Genomic DNA, 21,692 nt, shown 5'->3' with positions numbered 1-21,692 from the left:
CACAGTTCTCCACATCATCTATTTCTGTCTTAATCAATATGTCACAAATGTATATACTTCCCCATTGTTACACACTGCATACAGTACAGTAACAATAATTCATCTAGCCATCTTGTTCAAACAGTCAAAGAGTAGCATTGATCATATCTGTTCTTCCCTAGAAATATTTTTTTTACAAATAATTACCCCTTTAAATCCTGCAATTGCAAATTAGTAAATAATTTAATAATTTGTAACAAATTAGGGTGTATCTGGGCATTGGTTCTTCTCACTGATTGTAATTGTATGTTTTTGGATAAAATATTATATAATTGTTATTTGGCTTTTTTTTTTTTTTTCTTCATGATTATTGAAAACCACACCAGAAAATATTAAACTATCCACGTCTTAGTAAAAGATAAAGGTTGCTGAAAGGTAGCAACATGTTCTGTCCTTAAAATTAAAGTGCTCTTTAAAGTGCAGATCACATCTACTCAGCTAAAAATAACTAGTGCGGGTAGATTACAATTTGGGGATTTCTCTAAGAGGTATTTTACTTCCTGTTCTACGCAATGCTGGTTTAGTCATGCTTTGTCCAAACATGTCATTGTTACTGAAGCCCACTTGTGTCAGGTCATCCTGGAGTACATGAAGAACGGAGAGTTAAAACTATTGCCACTAAGTGAAAACATGCTGAATTAGTATCAGATCATTAACAATAATTATATTCATGGCTTGATCTAGTTTAGAAAATAAATCTGGTTTTACAACAGTAATGCTGATATTTTAAAATATACCTTGTGAAGGTAAGAGTGCACATTTCTGTTTAGTGTGTTTTGTGGATTTCTTGGGACTATTTTGTTTAACAGTATGCAGGCTTTTGAAAAGTAGACACCTTAACTGTTCCTCATGCTGTCTGCATTTACTTCCTGATATAGCTCAGTCAGTTCATGTTTGTTTTAAAAAAAAAAAAAAGTTCCTGTATTTCCAAATATATCAGTAGAGCTGTAGTTTTTTGCAAACATTTTCTTTTATTTATTTTATTGCGAGACTGCTGCCAAATATTAAATATAGATATGAAGTTGAGACGAGTAGTCTGCAGACCACAATCCCTTTTTACAGTCTAGGTCCTGGAGTTTTGTAGGATTTTATGTTAGATTGAGACTACCTGTCACATAGATTCCTAAACATTCTCTTTTAGGGCAATACAGACATAGTAAAGCTAATTGGAATACAAAGGGATTGGAGTACTCATCCAAATTCTGTGTTTATCCTACATGAGTACCAAAAAGTTAGACTCAATTTCGCATTTCAAATGAAGAAAAGTTTTATAAAAATATGGTGTATCAAGTATACATGACGGGATCAGTCTGATATGCAAATTTGATAGGGTTTCTTTGTAATGGCACAAGTGAGCAGAAACATTTTTGAGTCCTGATCGGGGACTAACCAAGGGCAAGCAATTGAGTGTTTCTGAGCTTTTGTTTATCCACAGAGTTATCATATTATTTGTTTTTGTTGCAATTAATTTACTTAGGCTCTCCATAAGTTAAAAGGGTAATCCAGACATGGACCCCTTGCTCATTGTGACACCTCACAGATGAGGACCAAACAAGACTGAAATGGTCGTCCAAGGTTCCTGTATCCATATATAAATATTTGATGTGAAATTAAAGCCCTGTTTATCCTAAGTAAAATTATATATAATTTGTGTGGATGCTCTTAATATAAAAGAGGTACATAATAGATGAACAGACATATAGATCAAATTCTAGGTTTTGTTTTGGTGCAGAACTTTGCCTATTCTCCCCGTCCTTAATGGGTTAAAGTGACTTTATTTAGGTGAATTATAGATTGAATGTTTTAATGCTCCATCCAAAAAGTCAGTTTTCACTTTCACTACCTCTCAGGCATCCCATGACAAGCTTTCTCCATGCTGTGACTGTGGCATAATGTGACAAGTAACATAGTGGTTTCTATTTTATATACAAACAAAATGCTCAAAAACATTTTCAATAAACATATTGATAGTTGAAGAAAGAATGTAACTTTGTTATACTCTATTTAAGTATCTTTTTTCACCACTTAAAATATTTTTTTACACATATTTTAACATAATTTTTTTTTGACATGTCTTTTTTTCTAGTATTTTTCTGGTAATGTGTAGTATTACTCCCCCTACTTCTCTACTTCTCCTTTTTCAGATACTTGATACTTAAAGCATGCCTAACAAAACATATAAGTCTGTAACACTGTAACATAACATCAATTAAAAGCACAAGCACTTAAAGTGCCACTATAGGCCATAATCACTCGTTCTGGTGGTTATGGAGACAGCATGTACCTGGTGCCACCCTCTGGATCTGTGTCAAACCATTTTCAAATAGATTGCAACAAAATTAGGGTATGTAGGGTGCCTGCAGTTAGACCACTCACTGACCAACTTTTGGAAAGACAAGAAAAGCTTGGCTTTATTGCACATTGCCTAATGATTAGAGGTGTAACTAGAAACCATGGGGCCCCGATGCGGAAATTGCCTTGCCCCCCTCCACCCTCCCCTGCGTGTACCCCCCTCATCCATCCTCTCCCCATATGTCTACCGTCCCCCTCCCATACGCTCCCTCCTCACACCACACATGCAAACAGATACACACGCAGACACACACATAGATACACACACAGACACACAGAGACACACACATACATACAAACACACATACATACAGACACATGCATATAGTCGCATACACACAAGCACACACACACACACACATATAGACACATACATACAGACAGACACACAGACAGACAGACACACACACATGCATGCAAACACACACACATACATACATACAAACACACAGACCGACATACAGATACACAGACATACAAACACACTGACAGACATACACAGAGACAGACAGACACACACACACACATACATACATACAGACACACATACACTATTTGTTTCTCTCTGCTTCTTCTTCTCTGTCTAACTATTTCTGACTCTCTCTTTGACCAACTCCTTTATAGTTACAGGGAGTATAAGTGTGAGTGTAAGCAACCCAAGAGCACGGCGCAAAATCTGCCCTTGCTTTTTGGGCTTATGGTAGAGTAGACATCTGGTGCTTACTCTGCCTAAATGTTCAGAGCAGTCGGGGGATTGGTGCAGAGGGAGCTATGATTACACTGTATTCTTACTGCACTCCGTCATGCACTCCGTCATGTGAAGTGTGTGTGTGAGAGAATGGCAAAGGTTTCAAAAAAATATCAGGAAGTATTACTTTACTAAGAGGGTAATGGATGCATGGAATAGCTGAACAAGTATGCACAGTGAAGGAGTTTAAGCATGCATGGGATATGCATAAGGCTATCCTAGCTATATGATAAGGCCAAGGACTAATGAAAGTATTTAGAAAATTGGGCAGACTAGAAGGGCCAAATGGTACTTATCTGCCATCATATTCTATGTTTCTATGTTAATATACTGTATATTTGATTGTGTGTGAGTATTTGTGTGATTATGTCTGTGTGTGAAATGTTAGATTTTGTTTTTGGTGTAAGTAGGACGTACTTCTCAAATTCTGCACCCACAAGTGTAAACAAGTGTAAACATGTAATGTAAACATGTGTAGCTGCTGCACAATGTGCAGGAGTTAGATAGAAAGCATCTCAAGTGAAAGTCTGAGTGACTGACACAAGAGGTGTTACTAGGCACCAATGTAAACACTGCCTTTTCGCTGAACTGGCAGTGTTTACATTAAAAAGGGACATACTATAGACACCAGAATCACTACATTAAACTGCAGTGGTTCTGGTGGCAATAGTGTCCCTTTAAAATTAAATCTAACCTTGTTTGGGGGCGTTCACACAGGCAGTCTGGGTGCTTTGCAGCTCCCTTATGATTATCTATGTGAGAGGTGAGAGCAGCACTGTCGGGGGGATAGAGGTGAAGGGTGGCAAAATGCATCTTCAACTGCATACGCAAAATCCTTTCCCTAATGTTTTCCATTATTTATTCCCCCTGTCTCTCCATTTGTTCATTGTCTGTCTATCCATCAAAACTTTGTCTAGTCTTTATCCTCTTATGTCAAGGGAAAAAATGTTATATTAATCCAGGGGACGGGAAACATGTAGTCACAGTATGGTAAAGATATACATTTTATTATTAAGAACATTTCAGACAAATAAACTATAATACAACACAATATGTAGATTGTAGGAATTCAGTCACCAGTGATATAATTACTTTTCCACTGACCAGGGGATTGTAGTGAAATGAAAACCAGATAGCAAAATTTAGCACAAAATGGCTGCACTGGGAAATAGGTTGGCCTCAATTTAGTAATTTTGAATTCAAATTGCCACAAGTCACCATTTAGTGAATAAAACGAAACAAAGTAAAACAAAAAAAAATGTCATCAAGACCTTTACTTTAAAGCAATAATTATAATGAGACAATACATTTTAATTAGTCTCTGTTTAATACAAGTCTGATGCAAAGAGTCAGGTATGTGAGAAAATAGGCCAAATATGTCATACCACAGCTAATTTTACTACCATTTACTATTTAGTGATATTTTTGTGCATTCTGAAAGCTCATTCAGGATTAAACACTAAAACATGACTTGTCATTCTTGGGCATCATTTATTAAGATAACAGATGGGTGGGGTGTACATGACATTAGTCCACACTCCTTGCCTCTGCGCCTCCAATAAATAACCCTGCCAATAAACACCCCCATGCCCCTCTCCCCCAAATTTGAAATCTCCTGATCCAATTCCAATAATTCACTGTTTTGTAACTAAACCTGCCACTTAGCATTTGTATAAATGATTAATGCAGCTGCATACTCAAAAATTATTATGATTTGTATATGTTTTGTGTTGCTTTGACGATGGTACTTTTCACATTCATTAAAATCTAACATTGGTTTGTATGTCTCCAGTATTTCATTCCAAATCTGTCTTCTTGGTGCCTACTTGTTTTGATATGATCGCTAAAAAAAAACTCTGGGGCATTCCAGGAATGAGCTCATGTGACTCTTTAATTGCACACAGGTGTATTCCGTTAAACTACTATTAGAACTTCTGAAGACAGAGCTCTGACCAGAGCAAATGTAAGGCTTCTACAGCAACGGGGTGAATGTATGTAAGGAGTATTTTTTTTTTTTATCTGTATCAAGAAAAAAATCATTTATTTGTCAATCAATTAGCAGTTTAACAACATTTTCAGCTCACGGAAAAAAAACAAAAAACACTAAGCCCTCAGTGAAAACTATTCTACCAACCTACCCTTATATTTTGTCTCACTTTACCTCATTCACTCTAGAATGTAAGCTCATTGAGCAGGGCCCTCAGCCCCCTCTGTTCCTGTGCATCCAACTAATTTGGATACAATTACATGCCTGTTCGTCCACCCATTGTACAGCGCTGCAGAATTTGTAGGCGCTATATAAATAATACAAATAACACCGTAATTTGCTGGCTGTATAAGTATAGTTTACAGGCCTCTCTTCTATAACATTTGTGACTGATCTCACACCAATAAAAGAGAACAAACCACAGTGGTAGATCCATGGAAAAGCTCAAGGGCAAATGTCCCTCAAGAAGTCAGGATTATTTATGCATGGTGTGCAGTGAGTTTTGACTCAGGGCTACACCCCACTCTGTTCACCAATGTCCCCATCCAAGCTGTTAAAACAAAATATTCCTAGGGTCCAGTGGCGGAACTAATACAGATAGTGCCCTGGTGCAAGAAATTATTATGGGTCCCCCAGCACCAACATATTCCGTAGCGATGTAAACATGTTTATTTATCGTGTCTATTTTTGTATAGTTTTCACATTTGAATACAGTTGTGTGTTAATATGTACTGTTGCTACTTATAAGCAGTGGTGTACGCCTGTTGTGGGTTTGAATGCGGGTATGTTTTTGTGTAGTTTTGGTGTTTGTGTATAATGCTGGCATTTTAATTCAAGAATATGTTTGTATGTAGTGTTTGCATTTGATTGCATTGGTGTGTTTGCATGTAGTGTTGGCATTGATAGTAGGAGTGTGTTTGTATGTAGTTTTGATGTTTGAATGCTGAGATATATGCACTTATATACATATGTGGCCACACACAATGACACAAAAAAAACAACACTAACACACAGATACACAAATGTACCCACACTGACACACACAGATATAAACATATATCTACACAGACATATAAACTGGCACATATGCACACATTCCTACACAGGCACATATACACACTGGCACACATACATATACCTCAGATACACACATACCTATACATACACACTGGCACACACACACACACACATATATACACAATGACACTCACAAATACAGATACACGCTACCACACACTCAGATACACACATACCTTCACAAACACACTGGCGCACACAAATACACACTGGCACACATATACACACTGACACTCACAGATGCATACACGGGCACACATACATACACACGCTGGCACACACACAGATACACCCAGGCACAAATACATACACACACTGGCACATACACACAGGCACAAATACATACACACACTGGCACAGATGCATACACACACTGGAACACACAGATATACATGCCTAGCAACAATACCCTTTGGGTGGCCCTTAGTGCATAGGCCACCCGATGGGTCCCCCAAGGCGTGCGGGCCCCGGTGCAGCCACACCAGCTGCACTAGCGGTAGTTTTGCCACTTCTATTGTCCCACTCAGCAAGTCTGATGCACATACAGATGCACAAAGCAGTCAAGCATTGTCACTTTTATCACAAAAGCTGCATACCTGTAGGTCGGGTTACCAGATCCACCATGTTTTCAGGGACACATATAATTTTATCATATTTATGAAAATGGTTGCTCTGCAGTATGTATAATACATATTCTACAGGATTCTTCATTACTAAATTAGTTTACCTTATACTGAATTCTGAATTCTACATACTTCAGGGCAGCCCTTTTACTGTAGTGCTGCCCATTAATATGTATACGTATATGGGTCCCTGAAAACATAGTGGATCTGGTAACCCTACCCAGGGGCGTATTAGCCGCGAGGCAAACAAGGCATTTGCCTTGGGCGGCATTTTCCAGGGGGCGGCAAAAAACGCCGACCCCAAATGCCATGGGCAAATGTCTTGTTAGCCTTGCGGCTAACAGACATGCTGGGCTGGTTGCTGGGCGGGCAGGCGGCCGGCGAGGGAGCTCTTCCCCTGAGCTCTCTGCTCAGCTCCCTCGCGCGCCGCCAGCAGAGTGAGACTGGAAGCCGGAATATGACGTCATATTCCGGCTCCGCCTCCCAGCCTCACTCTGCGGACGGCGCGCGTGGAGCTGAGCAGAGAGCTCAGGGGAAGAGCTCCCTCGCCGGCCACCCAGCCTGCCCGCCAGTGCCGCCCTGCAGCCACTGGACCACCAGGGAATGGGAGAACCCCCCCACCCCCAGCATTCCCAAAGGTAAGGAGGCTGGGGGGGGGAAGTAAATTTAAAAAAAAAGGGTTAATGTGTGTGTGTGTCTGATAGTGTGTGTGTGTCTGACTGTGTGTGTGTGTCTGTTACTGTGTGTGTCTGACTGTGTGTGTGTGTGTGTGTGTGTCTGTTAGTGTGTGTGTCTGACTGTGTGTCTGACTGTGTGTGTCTGTTAGTGTGTGTGTGTGTGTCTGTTAGTGTGTGTCCCCGACTGTGTGTGTTTGTTAGTGTGTGTGTCCAACTGTGTGTGTCTGACTGTGTGTGTCTGTTAGCTAGTGTATGCGTATCTGTCAGTGAATGTGTGTGTATTTAGAAGGCGGGGGAAGGGTTGGGTGGGGGTGGCGCGCGCGCAGGGGGGGGGGGGGGTCTGAGTTTTGTCCTGCCTAGGGCAGCACAAAACCAAGATACACCACTGACCCTACCTGTAGGTGGGTAGGTCTTTGTCACTGTAATCTAGTACAAAATGGGGCACTTGCACTAAACAGCATTTCCAGAAAAGAGGTGATCCAACAACTCTTTAGATTTAGTATTTATTCAGCCATCAATGTGTTTCTGAAACGCTGTGTGTCCTTCTGGTCAACAGCAGCTACCTCTCATTTCACTTGCTAAATAATTTGTGATTGTACGTATGTTTGTGCAGATGTATGTGTCCACTTTTTAAAAAGTATCACCAAACTTGACAGTGCACCTCCCAAATTTAGACGTTGGGTCTGTCCCTGACAGACCATACGATTTTGTTTCTGATGTACTGCAGACCAGTGGCTCTCAATGTCCTGCTGAGCTCCTGGATTCCTTGGGGACCTGTAAAGTACACTAAAGAGCAGATTTAAAAGTATTGACAGATGGTGACAGTGAATGCCATAGTAAGAGGTAGATAAAAGCCCATCTGTGCTTCATACATTTGCTCACTTGCCTGGTGCAACATGGTCACATGTCCTAATGTTGCGAGACAAGCGAAGTGTCATTTTAGCATGTAACAGGAAACTTATTAGGAAACATACATTAGCTTAGTATGCTTTGTTTACAAAATGTAATTAAACACAACACATTTTAGTTACTTTGGATATGGAATTTTAATAAACATTTTTAATATGAACACTTCCGCAAAACTCTCCACTTCTCTACTTAATGCTGCACATAATTGATGTACACAGTTTTTTGTTCATGACAGTATTATTTTAATTACAGTAAGTTCCTTGTTTTCTACTCACAGTTCCTTTTGAACAGATGCAGATTTGTGAAACTTGACCAAATGACTTATTGAAATACATTTGCTTCTGTGCCTGTCCTAACATAAGTCACTGTTGGAAGGCCTACTTCAGACCTTAAAATAAATATACTTTATTTTTGTGTTCTGTCATATCTTGCACTATTCTAGCAATTTCCTTTGAAACTTTGTATTACTGCCTTTTTTAAAAAACATCATCAGGCCTAATTTTAATATATTAATTAAACTACCGTTGGTTCCTTTACAAATTAGTATTTGTGTGTTTAGGCAGACTCTATTATAGCTTTGAACTTTGACATATGATTATTCATCTCTGTCAGATTTGCAAGATGTACCTAGTTAATTTGGTTGCCAGCTTCTATAGTAGTAGTGACACATTTATCTTTTGAGTACCCCCTCCTCCACAATGCTGAAGTGAAAAAGTACTCTTTGGCACTACTAGTGTGATTTAAAATACATAAAATCCCTTCATACATTTGTCTTGTGCCTTTACTCTATAATATATCATTGTCAAATATCTCCCAACTGTCTCTGACCTGTAGGGCCATCCCAAATTCAGAGTTCTGTCCTCCCATGGTGGATGAAATGTCCTCATTTAGCTCAACGTGGGAACATCATTAGATGCACTCTGTGCATAGTGCTATAAGGCCATTCAGATCATGCAAGAGTGCTTCAACAGTGCTCTGGGAATCTTTCTGCCCTTTGTGGCACTGACTAGATCATTTTGTCAGTCAGCCTAGCATGAATACAACAAAACTACACACACTCAAGATACCAGGAAGAGATGCACATTCCCAGAGATATACACTTCCCAACACACACCCCAGAAAAACTCACAGACACACAAAAATAAATGCATTCCAGGCACTCTCACATGTGCACACAGATACAAAACATACACACTGACATACACCAATGCCAAATACACACTCTGTTAAACATACACACAGTCACACTGTTAAACACACTCACAGTGCTACACATAAACACACATCATGCTGTACACACTCTGCTACACACATACATACACATTCATTGCTAAACATACATTCAGCTACAGACACATGCAATGCTACACACATACAAACACACAAACTCTGCAGCAATTGCTACATACAAACACTACTACATACACACACAAACATTACTTCATTGACACAGCTACACACATAAACTACTACACACATGAACTATTAAACTCACATACATTGTTTAAAAACACACCCAGCTGTATACACATGCTTTTCTACACACACACATACATTTAAACTGATGTTGTATTTTGCCACCCTCCTTTATAATTACTATTTTGCAGCTGGAGAGTAGCGTCCCTGTATCCAGCAGGGATTAGGATGGCACAGAGCTCTAGATTGTGGAATTCAGGATCCCATTTTAACTTCCCACGTTGGTTGCACAAGCGCTGGGGAAAAAGAGATCTAACATCACTTGATTTCAGCGCTGTCATTCAGGAATGAAGAGAGGGCAGTCAGTGAAGCCAATTAAGGGGACTTGTCCATACCCCATTGCTCAACCAGACCTCCTAATGGGGAACTGGCTGTCTTTCTCTGTTGGCACCCTGCACACACCAATTTCATACAATTCCCTTTTCAGGCAGGTGGCACTTCTAACCTGCCCACCCAACTCTGGGAGGTATGGTGTCAGGTACAGCAAGACAGAATATTCAGAACTCTAACTGCAAGAGTAATAATGAGATATAAAGTTATATTAGCAGACTTTATACTTGCTGGACATATTGAAACACAGGCGTGTCCAAAAAAGTGGATTAAGCAAGCATATATTTAAACAAGCCGAAGTCCGGACACCAGAAGACAGAACAAAATGGTTGACGTGCCAAGGGTCAGTATAGGCAACTAGCAAGGGAAAGTAAAAAAAACAACCCAGGTTGAAATCACTATCACATTAGGATAGCATCACACACCTAGACATGGAAAGACATAATATTTATATCCCTTCACCAAATGTATCCAATGAGGTGTTGTAACACCGTTGGGAATAATGATGCATGCATCACGTGACAGGTGCCATGGAAGTAGTTGGAAGCCAAACATTTAAAGGCTGGAGTCATGTCAATAATTGGTGTGCTTTTGGAGCAGCACCTAACATCAAATAGGCGAGTAGCACACAAGGAGTATGAGCAGTTAGCAAACATGAAATATCCTTCGGCTCTTACTGCCAACTAAAGTGGGAGATTTTGGTCATGCAGTCAAATGCCCATGTTACAGATGGTCTCAGAACACTAAGTGACAGGGTTTTGAGAAAGTTGGAGAGCTGGAGATTACTCAGAAGGAATTTTCGCTTTTGTAAAAATATATACTTTGTTGTGAGCAATTAAAATTAAAAGTGTCTTCCTAAATAAATCCCCAGGAGATATGGGTTCACTAAACTACTGCGTAATAGTCATAATTGTTTTTGTACTTTCTGTGAATAAACTGATAATGTGCAGTAACACTAAAGTCAGAGGATATAACAAAAATGTTTCTGCATTGACTCACAAACCATGCTAAACAGACTTTACAGCCCCAATGCAATGTGTGTTGAGAAACGTAGGGGAAAATATACCACAAATACTGAAAGAGACTGCCTGTAAAGTACAAGTATGACCAGTGGTGCAATGTAGCAAGTGCAATACTCTGCATTGTCTAGTTTTTTTATGAAATATAATTTAGTGTGACAATTTTAAAATCGAGCTTAAAATACTATTTTTTACATTTTAAGCTTTAGAAAAGTGATGAGCTCCTTGTAGTATCTGGGCTGTGAGTTCCAAAACTATATGAAAAGTATATCAATGCTAAATATTACTTATAATAGTAAGTGTGTATAGTTTCTGGTATTTTTTTGTAGTAGCATTTATTGTTCTCTTCATTGTTTTTCTGTAACTGTTCTTATTACAGAGTATATGGCAATAAATATTACTTGTGATAATCAGGACAGGTGGTATTCAGAGTTTATTGAATAACCACAAGGGACTGCCATGTGTTTGTTGATAAATACAAGACTCACACCAGAGATCACTTGATGTTGGCGTAGTGTTATCATGGTTTTAATGACTTTTAAAGGAACACTGTAGCATTATGAATACATATCTGTATTTCTAATGCTACAGTATTCTTGTAACCTACTTAGCTTACGTGTCCCCCGGGCTTAACAAACAAACAAAAAAAGGCAATTTAATACAAAAGTCAATTATTTTCTCACCTTCTTTCCAGCACAGAGTCTTCCTAAGTGGTGCCATGGCCTCCAACCAGCATGAGGTCCAATCCAATGTTTCTCATAAAGGAGCATTGCAGACCGCAGGCACGTATGTGGCACTTGCTGCAATGGGCTTACGAGTCTGCCATAGAGAATTATTACATGTAATGATTTTCTATGGAAGACAGTAATGGCACCGGGCATGCGCTCTCATGCTCAGAGGGATTGAAGCCACATTTCCCAGCATTCTAATTACTGAAATATTTAGATTTGGGGCCACTAGGGAGGGGGGAACAACTGTAACAAATTTAGATCCAAGCCCACCTGCCATGTCAAGGCAAACCTCTTAGGTGTGTCCTACACTGACTATTCACCTTGCTTTCTTAAGCTTCAGGCAAAAAAATCACTAATGAGAGGGGTATTTTTCTAAACCCCTACATACTAATTAACCCTTAACAGGGAACACATAGGGTGGGCGGCAGCATTGTAACATAGCTGTGTGATACAAAAGTGAATGCAAATACACTAAAATAAGTCCTGGGAGTTTGAGCGCAGGACTTATTTTTGTGTATTTGTATTAAGTATAACAATTAAATCTAGATTAAGTTGTTATAGTGAGTATGGTGTAGTATAAGGACAGTGTAGTATGTTTTGTTCTTGCTTCCATTTTTTTGCTGAATAAATTGTACATCAGCATTCAATGAATAAGACTCAGCAGATAAACATTGGATGGATCAGTTCATTTAGCTGTGTACTAGAAGGAATTTGATGCGGACAAGCTCGCGGACCAAATTTTATGGCAACGCCATCATTGCCCAAAGTTTCTAAAATGCTTACTACCTTTAATGACCAATAGATGAATGCATCTCTACTAATACTTGTACAGATATAGATGGAAAATGTCCTGCACATGTACATTTGACAGAGGGAAATGCATATTACGCTGATACAGTACCTCCTGCAGTGCTCTCCCAGTAACAGATTCAGTAATATTTGCTGCCTGAGAGAAAGAGGAACAGAGAACTGAAAGAAAAGCAACAGTTCCTCTTTAAAGACAAATAAATAATTTCTTGCTCTTACGATGTAATTAGCAATCTATTTAAGATGGTCACTCATTGATTGCATCCTATTAAATATATACAATTGAAATGCCGCATAGTAGCTGTAGCATTTTACAACGATAAAACAATGACAGTAAAGTAGTATTTGTGTTAAGTCCATGCCCACCATAAATTACACATTAATGGTACCCAACCTCATACTGTCCCTCCAGTTCACTTTCCACTGGTAAAATCTACTATAGTCCCGAAACCAATAGGCTGAGATTTGCCACCCTTTATAAAAATTACATACCAGGCTGGAAACGTCCCACCTTAATTAAAGAAACACTAAACACACAAAGACCACTTCATCCCAGTGAAGTGGTCTGGGTGCAGTGTCGCCATCCTGTTAACCTTGCAATGTTAAACATTGATGGTTTAGACAAACTGCAATGTTTGCATTGCAGGGTTAAGATTGCCTCTAATGCCTGTCTGCCAGACAGCCACTAGAGGAGCTGAATTGGGTTTTATTCTGTAAAACGAAGCTGAATGTCCTCCTCATGCCTTGCATGAGCACGTCCAGCATCTTCAAAAACCACATACGAAAGTATTGATTCAAACATGTGAACCTAAAGTACCTCCCTAGAGAGATAAGGATGGGAGGACATGACTGATGACAGGGATAAGGGGATGGCCCCGGGAGGATACAATGTTGCAGCCTAGGCATATCATAAAAAGGGGTGAATGGGGAGGGTACTCACCAGTTCCCTGTCAGAGGTGTAGTGGTGCTAGCTTGCCCACCCGCCCGCCCTAGAAATTCAAGTTGGAAGTTATTTTGTTTGGTTGGGTGCTGTTGTCTTTTCTTTGTTTTGTCACAGTTCGCGGTAGTCCTGGCCAGCGAAGTAAATTGGAAGAAAGTGCCCAAGCGGCTTGGGGAGTCGCAGCCTGCTGAGAGCTGATGGCGGGGGCAGGCTGCTCCGGACTTGTGGTTCATTAGGATAGAGCTGTCTGTTGGTAAACTCCACAACAGCTGACAGAGTGGGGACGCTGGCAATAATTATCAATACAGCTGTGGCCGTAGCCCCATATCAAGTGTTGTTGTGTCTTTATTGGGCAACAGGTGGTAGGGGTTAACTGGTCAGCAGTCATGCAAACATGTGCATTCCAGATCGCCATGATGTCGCGGGAGGAGGTGTCCGATCTAGCACCGGTGGAAAATAAGTTAGGTGAAATAAAGGGGTTTAAACACTTTTTTTATTGCGTAGCGGGACATAATTAAACACTATAGTGTTCCCTTAAGTAGTGCAGCAATCAAATCCCTCCCCATTCCCTGTTACCACAGGGTTTACAGGAAATTGTATTTTTCAATTGTTAGTGCCATCCTTCTCAGAGACCACGCCTGAACGAATTCTAAATGTCACCTTAACTATCTCAACTACTCATTGCTGAATGTTTGTAAAAATCTGATACAAGGCTATTCATTACTGAAAACATAAGGTGCGCAAGTAACTATATTTCATGCAGGTCTAGGCCAAGGAGTCTGTCTTGTTGCTGTTAATGTGAACACAGGAAATACCATTTCCTGTCTTCATCTGCTGCTTCTAAACCACAACTGCATCTTACGGCTCTTTATGCTTTAACCGTTAGTGTGCTGGAATGATTTGTAAGGTCTCCCCTATACACTAAGAACAATGCAGTATGTTATCTGCAGATGGGATTATGCGTGACTATTAAACAATCCTGTCAATAAGCATATAACCCAAACAGTAAGCAATATGCCTTTGGTTATAAGCAATGCAAGAAAGGGAAACAAAAAGAGGAATATATGCTACTTCATCTTTTTGATATCGGTGTGGTTGGTGGGCAAATTTTAAATGCCACTTTACAGGAAATTCTGTGCATATTCAATGTTTTGCATTTGTATTCAGTGATAATATATATAAATAAGTGAATATATATATATATATATATATATATATATATATATACACCTATATATAGAGAGAGATATAGATATTTTATGGTGCTCTTAGATTTCCCCTAGATAACAAAATCATACATGTATTTTTCTAAACGGTACTCATTTTTTATTTTTTTACCTTGATGTAAAGCTGAGTTCTAGGGACTGAATCAGGAATATAACATTGATTCTTATGAAAACAATAATCAGTGATGCTATATCATCTTTTCTAATGCTTTGTGCAGCAGTAGTCTGGGCCTACCTTCATGCAAACAGCAGAACAGAGCAGAAAAAAATAAAAACAAGACAATTCATATATGTATATATGTCCTCTGTATTATTATTACTCTTGGTACTATTATTAATATTTTGGCTTTCAACCAACAGATTACTAAAAAAATAGATTGCTGTAAGAATATATGTTTTCTTCTAACAGAAGCTTTTATAATGTGCTGTGTTTATTTGCCTGTGTAACAGCAAAAAAAATATTGCTTATTAAACCACTGCATAGGATTAAACTCTGCCTCATTATCTAATTTCTTTTATTTAACCATAGCAATTATTACAGGAATCATGACTAGCAGATTAGAGGGGAGAGAAAGAGTTAAGCCCAAACTGGGTGACGTTGTCAGTGTCATTTGCATAGAGGAGCTGATATAAGGGCTGGTTCCATTCACTCCCCTCATAGTCAAGGCTGCATCTGTGAGGAATTGTTCTGTCTCTGCGCTCAGTCCCTGGTAAGTCCTGAATGTATACATTCTATTCCCCTGCTGCTAGATATGAAATCTGCCATAACATGTCTTATTGTATGCAACATTGTAAACCTGGGTGCTTTCCTTTGGCATCTATATATATATTTTTTTTTATTTGCCACAGGCAATATTTGGTGCTTTTGTCCTTGCTACTGTGAGGATTACCTCAGAATTTGAATGTAAAATAGCATATTTGGCGCTTATCTCATTTGCACGCTGATTTTGTAACTTGGTTTCTTTAAAAAGAATACATAAAGATTGACATTTAATCTTGCCAACATCCAGTTTTGTGAAAGCCAGAGATTAGTCACGCTTTGCCAGTTATTAGGGCATCTGGCTATTTTCTCCTCTAGATTGGAAAATGGCTATTTGCTGTTTAGCTCCAAAGATTTCTTCTCTATAAAAAATGTGCTTTGTGCTTGTAAATCTGTTCTGCGTTAAATTGCATTGGAGAAGAGCGGGGGCTGAAACAGAACAGGGCGGTGGTTAAAGACTCCTTGGTTTTTTAGCTGCAGTTCTTTGTACAGAGAAGAATGCATGACTTCATCTACAGGGAGGGAGCGAGGCAGCAGACCCCTGAGTATGCTTGATGATTAGCATAGAGTGACACTGCTCTGATCTGGCATGGGTCCAACTTATTGATTTGATCACATCACTAGACAATAGAAGGGCAAAGTCTGAATGATATGGGTATAATTATAGGTAGTGCTTCAACTTATTTTTGTATTTTTCTTTCCATCTACGCAGATAATAATTTATGTGTTTTGCACTTTTTTATTGTTTAGTTTTTTTTAACGATGCATAGAACAAAGTACCATTATTATATTTTATAAATATATAGTGCATCTAGTTGTGTACAGACAATAGAATTTAGAGGAGAGGAGAAAATGAAATATCTTCAGAATGTAGAACTTGGAGAGGGCGTGGCTGCCTAGTAACTGTAAAAAAAAAAAAAAAAAAGATTTTTTTGTAAAAATTTTATTTTTGCAATACACTCGAATTTCATTTCATTTCTTTTTTCATCTTTTGTACAGATAATCCAACAAAATGTCTGACAAACCAGATATGGCTGAGATTGAGTCATTCGATAAGAACAAGCTGAAAAAGACAGAAACACAAGAGAAAAATCCACTTCCTTCAAAAGAAAGTAAGTTCATTTGAAACTTATTTTAATATAAATATATTTTTTTAAAGATACTTTGGTTTTTCTTTTAACTGTAATGTAAAATATACTAATTTTCTTTTTTTCTTTTTTCTTTTTTTTTTTTTACCTCCCTCCACCCTTTTTCCTTCTTCTTTTTAGCAATTGAGCAAGAGAAACAAGCAACTGAATCATAATGAATCTCCCATCACCCAGATATGCACTGTACATTCCACAAGCATTGCCTTCTTATTTTACTTCTTTTAGCTGTTTAACTTTGTAAAAAAAATAAATAACAAAGATACAAAGGTTGGAAAACATTTACTGTGCTGCCCCGTTACATGAACAGAAAGGAATAAAGAACTACTGACTGACTGAAGGCGCTGCCTCTCCATCTGCCTGTCTGGCTGGCTTTGGTCCTGGTGGCATTGAGCATCGTGCATTATATAATAAAAGGATAATTGGTGAGGTACGGAGATTCAGTACCATGTGGCCTCGAGTGAAAGGAAAGCTGCATCAAAGTCCAGCGAGCTGTAAAATGCGGTCAAATCAAGTGAAATTTTAATTTGTTCAAAATGATTTGAATTATTGGAATGCACAATTTTTTTTAAATATGCAAATAAAAAGTATAAAACATTACGTGGTCCATGTACTTTTTTTTAAATGTGTATATATAAATTTTATCTTCGTACTTCATGGCGTTGGATGGAAAAAATAAATCAAGGATACGGTTAGTACAAAGGGAATGGAGTTCACAGCAGCACATAGACTATTTTCCAGAAATCTAATTATTCTTTTGTGCTTCAGTGAGCAGGACAAAGATGACGGTACTGCTTGTATTTTAGTTCTGTTGCTTTTGTTGCTTGAAGAACTCCCATTATCGTAGTATAGCTGGGGACAGGGCTGGGTGTGGTCTGCCACCCCAATACATTGCCTTCAGATCTCTTAAATTGATATGCCTGATACTGTCCCTATTGTTAACTTAATACAAAATGTTTTGCCTTTTGGCCTTTTTTTTAAAAAATATAGATTTTTGTAATTGCTGTAATTCTAGTCTTTTTAATATGGTTAAGTGACCGGTTTTCCGCTTGAAATTTATAACAAAATATTGAATAATCTAACATCGTATATGCATCACACTATATAAATAAGAAGGTAAGTTCAACATATAGCCAAAGATATTGTTGAACATAGTCTATTCATAAAACTATTGCAAATACATTCTTATTTTGCATTTTAACATTATTACTGTATTTCTGTATTTTTATATATGGCTACAAATTTTAATTGACAATTTAAGCATAAAGCAGAGAATGCCTTTTGGGGTAAATTTGGACAAAATGGGTAACGTGTATGCCAGTGTAAGGAGCCATTGCCTCCATCAGTCAACTAAACACAGTTTTGGGGTGTGGCTGAACTACAAGTCCTTGTATTTGACACCAGAGAACTTTTACTTCAGTTTGCGTTAAGAGATTTGAGATTGCTTTAAATGCAATCTGGGATTACTAATGAAATGGAACTGGTTGTAGAACCGTGAAATATTAATTTAAACAGAAATCTTATACTGGAGTCTTGCAATTAGTCATAGATAATTCAGCATGATAACTTACCCTCAATAAAAAGTGGCAGTCTGTTATAGCTATGCAGGTACTCGGTGACTAATGTTTGTGGTGTGGTTTAGAGAAAAGGTCAGCCAGCACTGCCTCGTGTGCCTGTGCAAAGATGAAAGCTGCAATTATCAGCATAATGGCACTTTTTATAGTCCTTACTTGGCAATGCTAAGTTACGGCAGTTTGCAAGGCTGTAGAGTTCTATTCTCAGCAGCTGGTCCAGTACCCTGGGGAATGGAATGCATTGTAAACTAGTGTTCCATCCATGGAGCTTCGTCATAAAATGCTATGTCACTTTTAATTCTCCCCAGTCTGTCTATTGCTTGCATATATATATTTTTAAATACTATGAAGTGTTACGTACTGCATACGTTAGGCCATGAAATCAATTCCATTTCACTAAAAATAGTTAAATCTTCATATTGAGTGTTTTTGTAATCCATGCTGCTTTGGTGCTGTAATTTTCATTGCGCAACCACATTTTTGTGCTTTTTTTTTATTTTAGTTGGCAATTCTAATGCATGGCGTAGATTTAGGGGAACTTGCCAAAAATATCAACTTTATATATTCAGTATAAAAAAATAAATATAGAAATTTTTTGTTGAAGCCTAAAATCTGTTGAATAGGTTTGATCTTATCGAAAATTTTCTTTCTAAATAGCTGCTACATACCAGTCAGGCTGGAGTGTTTGCCAGCTTCCAGCCACATTGTGCACATTTCTTGGGCATAACAGGCTATAGTAATCTGTTGCACTCCAGCTGTTGATATACAACTCCCATTACACTAAGCTTGTCTAAAATGATATTACCCATCCAAAAAAAGTTGTACTGATGTTGGTTATTTTTTTTTTTCTTGCTTTGTAAAAGGAACATGTATTTTCTTTGTTAACCCATTAATTGCATTGTTTAGACTGTAGAGAAGTGATGTCAATGACAAACATATTTGTCTGGATGGCAGCCTGTTGCAGATAGTCTTCCTTTTGTAACAGGGTTTGGAAAGCTTTAACACACCACTAGAATGCAAATGTTTTTTTATGTATTTTGACATAATGTCATACAATATCTATAAATATAACCACTTCCAACCTTTATCAATGAAAATATATTCTAATTTATCTGATAAACTGGATACCAGGTCAAGGATGATTGTTCTTACTGGGCATTCCAGCAATTAGCTTGTTTTCATATATCTCAGAATCAAAATTTGACTGCAACACAATCTTGTGCTAATGGGCATAATTAAAAGGTCAATGTGGGCTGGTATACTGATTATTCACTGGTGGGAAACATCTCCATCAATCGATACATTGATTGTGTGCAGAATGGAGACTTATTTGGATATTATTGATTATGGCAATACCTTGTTTGGTGTAAAACAGATTAAATTGTGCTCTTTTGTTACTCAAAACAGCAATATTTATTAACATGTAATTATTAATCATTTCTAGATAGAGATGTCAATTGACACCTAACTTTCAATATGTAATCAGAATCTCAGAACTTGAAAATGTCTTGCCCTGGTGAGATTTTCTTTTCAAAATATGCCATGTTAGTAGTCAACAGGCATCTCATTGTACAGTGAATAAATCTCAAAGATGTCCAATATTGCATACGAGTGTTTGGAGTACAGCTACACATGTGTAAGTTTGTCAGAACACCGTGAAACCAATCGGGTTCTATCTGTGGTTGTTGAAGAAGCACATCAGTTTCAAGTGATGGCTATTTTAACCCCTTAAGGACACATGCCGTGTGACATGTCATGATTCCCTTTTATTCCAGAAGTTTGGTCCTTAAGGGGTTAATAAAGAGGCTATTTTAATTTAGCATTTTTTCCTGAGAAAAAATTCTCTTTTTATCTTTAATCGCTCATTGTGGTTTAACAATACATGAAAAGTTCATAGCAGTTTGCAAACAATTGGAATTTCTAGGGGAATAATTAAGGCAAGTAAAAACATGTTTGACAGGTATGTCTGTGGACTACACAAAACTAACATGATCACAAAAAATATATATATACATTTTTTTTTCTTATTATAGACTTCCTGTGATGCAACTTTGCCACTTTCCCACATCCTGCATTTCTCAGTGCAGCAAAGTTAATCAACTTTATAAACCCTCTATATGTCTGTAAGTCCAACCATGTTTATTCGCTGTCATTGGATACACATGATCCATATTAAAGGACCACTCTAGTGCCAGGAAAGCATACTCGTTTTCCTGGCACTAGAGTGCCCTGAGGGTGCCCCCACCCTCAGGGACCCCCTCCTGCCCGGCTCTGGAAAGGGGAAAGGGGTTAAATCTTACCTTTTTCCAGCGCTGGGCGGAGAGATCTCCTCCTGCTCACCTCCTCCGATCCTCCTCTTCTCCTCCCCGTCGGCTGAATGCGCACGCGCGGCAAGAGCTGCGCGCGCATTCAGCCGGTCACATAGGAAAGCATTCATAATGCTTTCCTATGGACGCTTGCTTGCTCTCACTGTGATTTTCACAGTGAGAATCACGCAAGCGCCTCTAGCGGCTGTCAATGAGACAGCCACTAGAGGACATAGGGGGAAGGCTTAACCCATTCATAAACATAGCAGTTTCTCTGAAACTGCTATGTTTATGAAAAAATGGGTTAACCCTAGAAGGACCTGGCACCCAGACCACCTCATTAAGCTGAAGTGGTCTGGGTGCCTAGAGTGGTCCTTTAAGTTATTTAACTTAAAGAGGTGGAATGAAGAGAAAATATAGATGTTGTACAGTAAAATGAGTTATGCAGAAGGTGGATTCTTTATTGCCTAATTACTTAATCTTATACACCTTCTTTTCAGTTGTACGTACTACAGGGCAACCCTTTTCACGTGCTGTCCATTAATACATATATGCGTGATATATGTCCCTAAGCACATGGTGGATATGGTAACCCTACTTGTAAACCATTTATTGATAAGCAATTAATGGTACAACTTACATGGAGGTCTCCTTTTTCTTATAGGGGGTATTGTGATCACAGACACTAGAAAAGAGTAATAGAAAAGAACTAGAACAATCTGCTAAGTAGGACGGTCACCTTAAAAGTGGGAGATGTCTTGAACTGTGGGCACATTAGGAGATGAGTGTCAACATATCATCCTTAATGTGATGCCAGATAAACTCAGCAATTACCTACCATGCCAGTCTGTGGAGCAAATCCAGACAGTTCATAATTCATAAATATTATGATGATCAAAGAGCAAAAAAAAGAAAAGAACTATATACATTTAATGATGTTTAAAGTTGTGTTGGCGACAGGTGAAC

At 38.4% G+C, this 21,692-nt stretch overlaps 1 protein-coding gene across 1 annotated transcript; it reads left to right on the top strand.

The window, feature by feature from the left end:
* The first annotated feature begins 15,547 nt into the window (after positions 1-15,547).
* On the top strand, positions 15,548-17,443 carry TMSB4X (thymosin beta 4 X-linked). Its single transcript, XM_063444614.1, has 3 exons — positions 15,548-15,651; positions 16,701-16,813; positions 16,970-17,443. Exons 2-3 carry the CDS (start codon positions 16,714-16,716, stop codon positions 17,002-17,004), a joined length of 135 nt encoding a protein of 44 aa, XP_063300684.1. The 5' UTR covers positions 15,548-15,651; positions 16,701-16,713; the 3' UTR covers positions 17,005-17,443.
* Positions 17,444-21,692: the final 4,249 nt, after the last annotated feature.

The sequence above is a fragment of the Pelobates fuscus genome, chromosome 1, assembly GCF_036172605.1.
Source record: "Pelobates fuscus isolate aPelFus1 chromosome 1, aPelFus1.pri, whole genome shotgun sequence".
Lineage (NCBI taxonomy): Eukaryota > Metazoa > Chordata > Amphibia > Anura > Pelobatidae > Pelobates > Pelobates fuscus.
The sequence above is the reverse complement of the archived record's forward strand: the minus strand, read 5'-3'. Positions and strand labels throughout refer to the sequence as shown.

Bases quoted from the DNA above. Each gene is read 5' to 3' on its own strand.
- TMSB4X (XM_063444614.1), top strand. From the start codon at position 16,714: ATGTCTGACAAACCAGATATGGCTGAGATTGAGTCATTCGATAAGAAC. The intron at 16,814-16,969 runs GTAAGTTCATTT...TCTTCTTTTTAG, and splicing joins TCCACTTCCTTCAAAAGAAA to CAATTGAGCAAGAGAAACAA.